Source organism: Galeopterus variegatus, unplaced genomic scaffold, assembly GCF_000696425.1.
Source record: "Galeopterus variegatus unplaced genomic scaffold, G_variegatus-3.0.2 Scaffold228, whole genome shotgun sequence".
Taxonomy (NCBI): Eukaryota; Metazoa; Chordata; class Mammalia; order Dermoptera; family Cynocephalidae; genus Galeopterus; species Galeopterus variegatus.
The window spans coordinates 334,519-337,038 of NW_007726339.1; the positions used below are offsets into that span (position 1 = coordinate 334,519).

Sequence of the window (2,520 nt, forward strand, 5' to 3'; positions counted from 1 at the left end):
AAAAAAAAAAAAAAAAAAAAAAAAAAAAGAAGGAAAAAAGGAAGAAAGGCTTCTTATAATTAGGGACTTTCAGTCCTTTCCCTGAATGGGCTCCACCCTGGCAAGGGAGCTAGTCAGCAGTCAAAGAACCCCACGGTGTGGGGAGGGTGGGAGGGTCCTTAGGGGCTCCAGGCACTGGATCTGCTGGTTGCCAAGGCCCAGCTGTGCCCCAACCTCTCACAGGGACCAGCAACACTTACATCCCACAACACACCCAGAATGCATCCAGGAAATCCCCTTTTTGCTCAAGGGTTTCTTTCACTTGCAAATATGAGTCCCAAGAAATACAGCTACTTACTGTCGTGCCTCCCTAAAAGGAAAACAAGAATACAAACAGGGGTGCCACAAACAGGAAGCAGAGCAAAGAGACCCCATCCATGCCCTGAGACAAATGATACCCTTCATCTCCACTGTTGGGGGGAGAGGGAAATCCTGCATTTCAGATAAAAGTTAATTGGGTTAATACCACTTTCTGATGGGTTTATAGGTCTGGGAGAGTCTCTAAACCTTCCTGCTTACATAACAAAGTGATTTTTTTGGAGCATCATACTGCATTTTAAAAAGAATCTAAAAATAAAAAGGCCCAGTACATAGTAAGATTTTATTGTTTCCAAATACAAGCCTAATTATGGATAAACAAATAACGATGATGACAGGATGACAAACCAGCCACCATTCCTGGATGTTCTGGATGCTTGGCATTTTATGTGCATCACATCTTCCAACCCTCATAAGCACCCTGTGATGTAGGGTACCATCAATCTTCCGCTTCGTAAGAAAGAGGCTGGGATGAATTAGGTATCTCGCTCGAGGGCACATTACTCTTGAGTGGCGGATCTAAGAGGTGGGTCCATGTCTGTCCAATTCAGAATCCATGGTCATAGGCCTGGTACATTGTTACCTGCCTCACCTGACATTTATGTAGCAAAAATCAGCAATGCCATCTTAGGTGCTTGAACATCATTTTACAAGAATCAGATTACAATTTCTGCTAGTAAATTAGTACATATATAATCTACAATTTTAAAGTACATACTGCACTCATACCTCCTGACCCAGAAGGGGCATGAGAACTGAGTGAATAAAGGCTGGCTGCTTAGCTCAGTTGGTTAGAGCACAGCCTTATAACAACAAGGTCACGGGTTCAGATCCCCATACTGGCCAGCCACCAGAAAAAAAAGAAAACAAAAGTAAACAAACAAAAAAGAACTGAGTAATTCACCCTTTACTTTTGTCTTGTCTTGTTGGCATCTGGCTGGTACAGGGATCAAACCCTGGACCTTGGTGTTATCAGCACCATACTCTAACCAACTCAGCTAACCGGCCAGCCCAGTTCACCCTTTACTTCTGATACATGAGTAACCCAGCAGCTAACATAAAAGTATGATTCAATCATCCTTAAGTCTCTACTATACCATGTCTGGGTTCCAATTATTAAAACTTTGGCAACTAACCAACCGTAAAGTTAGAATTTCAGGAAGGGGACAATAACATATCAGCAAAGACCCATAGAAGCCTTCATGGAAACACCACTGCTACTGTCCCACAAAGCACAATAAGGTGGTTCCTATTCTGTTTAACACAAATAGTGCCTGATCTAAAGTTAGCACCAACTGAGAAAAAACACTCATTTGATTACTAAAACACACTCTGAGTTAATGAAAACTTCATGTATGGTCTCAACATCACAGTCCTCCTCCAAACCACAAGTGACCACATCCTCCCATTAAGAGGCAAAATGTCAGCGGGGCACAGAATAACCTGGCAACTTACGCTGGGCTTTGTCCGGATGGTCAGGTGGTGCCAGCGAGCCCGGAGGCTTCCGGAGGGCCTCCAGGCGAGCTGAGGTGCCACTACTGGACCTGTCCTCCAGGAGGCCAGCCTGTTCAGCTGACACACCATCCATGGTCAGGACAACACAGGCTGAGCTGACACAGAGGATACCAGTGAACCACGGGCAGGTTCCGTTTCTGCCATCAGCAACAGCCAGGAGCTCCTGGGAGGGACCCCTCTGTGTTTTCCATTTTCAGGGGAAGATTTAAAGACTCACAAATGGCTTGAAGCCAAACCAACTAATATCACGACACCTGACAGGAGACAGAGACAAAAAACATATTAGAAAACCTCATTTGTCAGATTTCAAGTAACAATTACAAAATTAACATTTGATCCCCAATTTACATTTGTATAGGAAACAAATAATCCTTGAGCACCTACAACATCCTAGGTTTTGAGGATAAAATGCTGATCCAGGGGCCGGCCCGGTGGCGCACTGCTACAGTGCGCCGCTTGGGAGTGCGGTGGCGCTCCCGCCGAGGGTTCGGATCCCACATACAGACCGGCCGCTCACTGGCTGAGCAAGGTGCGGGAGCAACACCAAGGGTTGCGATCCCGTTGCCGGTCCCGGTCCGGTACAGGCGTGACACTGAGGGTTGCGATCCGTTGACAGTCACGAAAAATGACAAAAAGGATAAAAAAAAA

At 45.5% G+C, this 2,520-nt stretch overlaps 1 protein-coding gene across 2 annotated transcripts in view; it reads right to left on the reverse strand.

Moving 5' to 3' along the window:
* The window catches only part of GOLGA3 (golgin A3), a 37,119-nt gene extending 34,993 nt beyond the window's left edge, over window positions 1-2,126 (reverse strand). Inside the window, exon 1 of one of the 2 annotated variants that reach the window (XM_008566175.1) lies at window positions 1,813-2,126. In XM_008566175.1, coding sequence (XP_008564397.1) covers window positions 1,813-1,945 — 133 coding nt within the window. In that variant the 5' untranslated portion in view covers window positions 1,946-2,126. The remainder of the gene's footprint in view (window positions 1-1,812) is intronic. The other variant, XM_008566176.1, reaches the window with a different exon arrangement.
* Window positions 2,127-2,520: the final 394 nt, after the last annotated feature.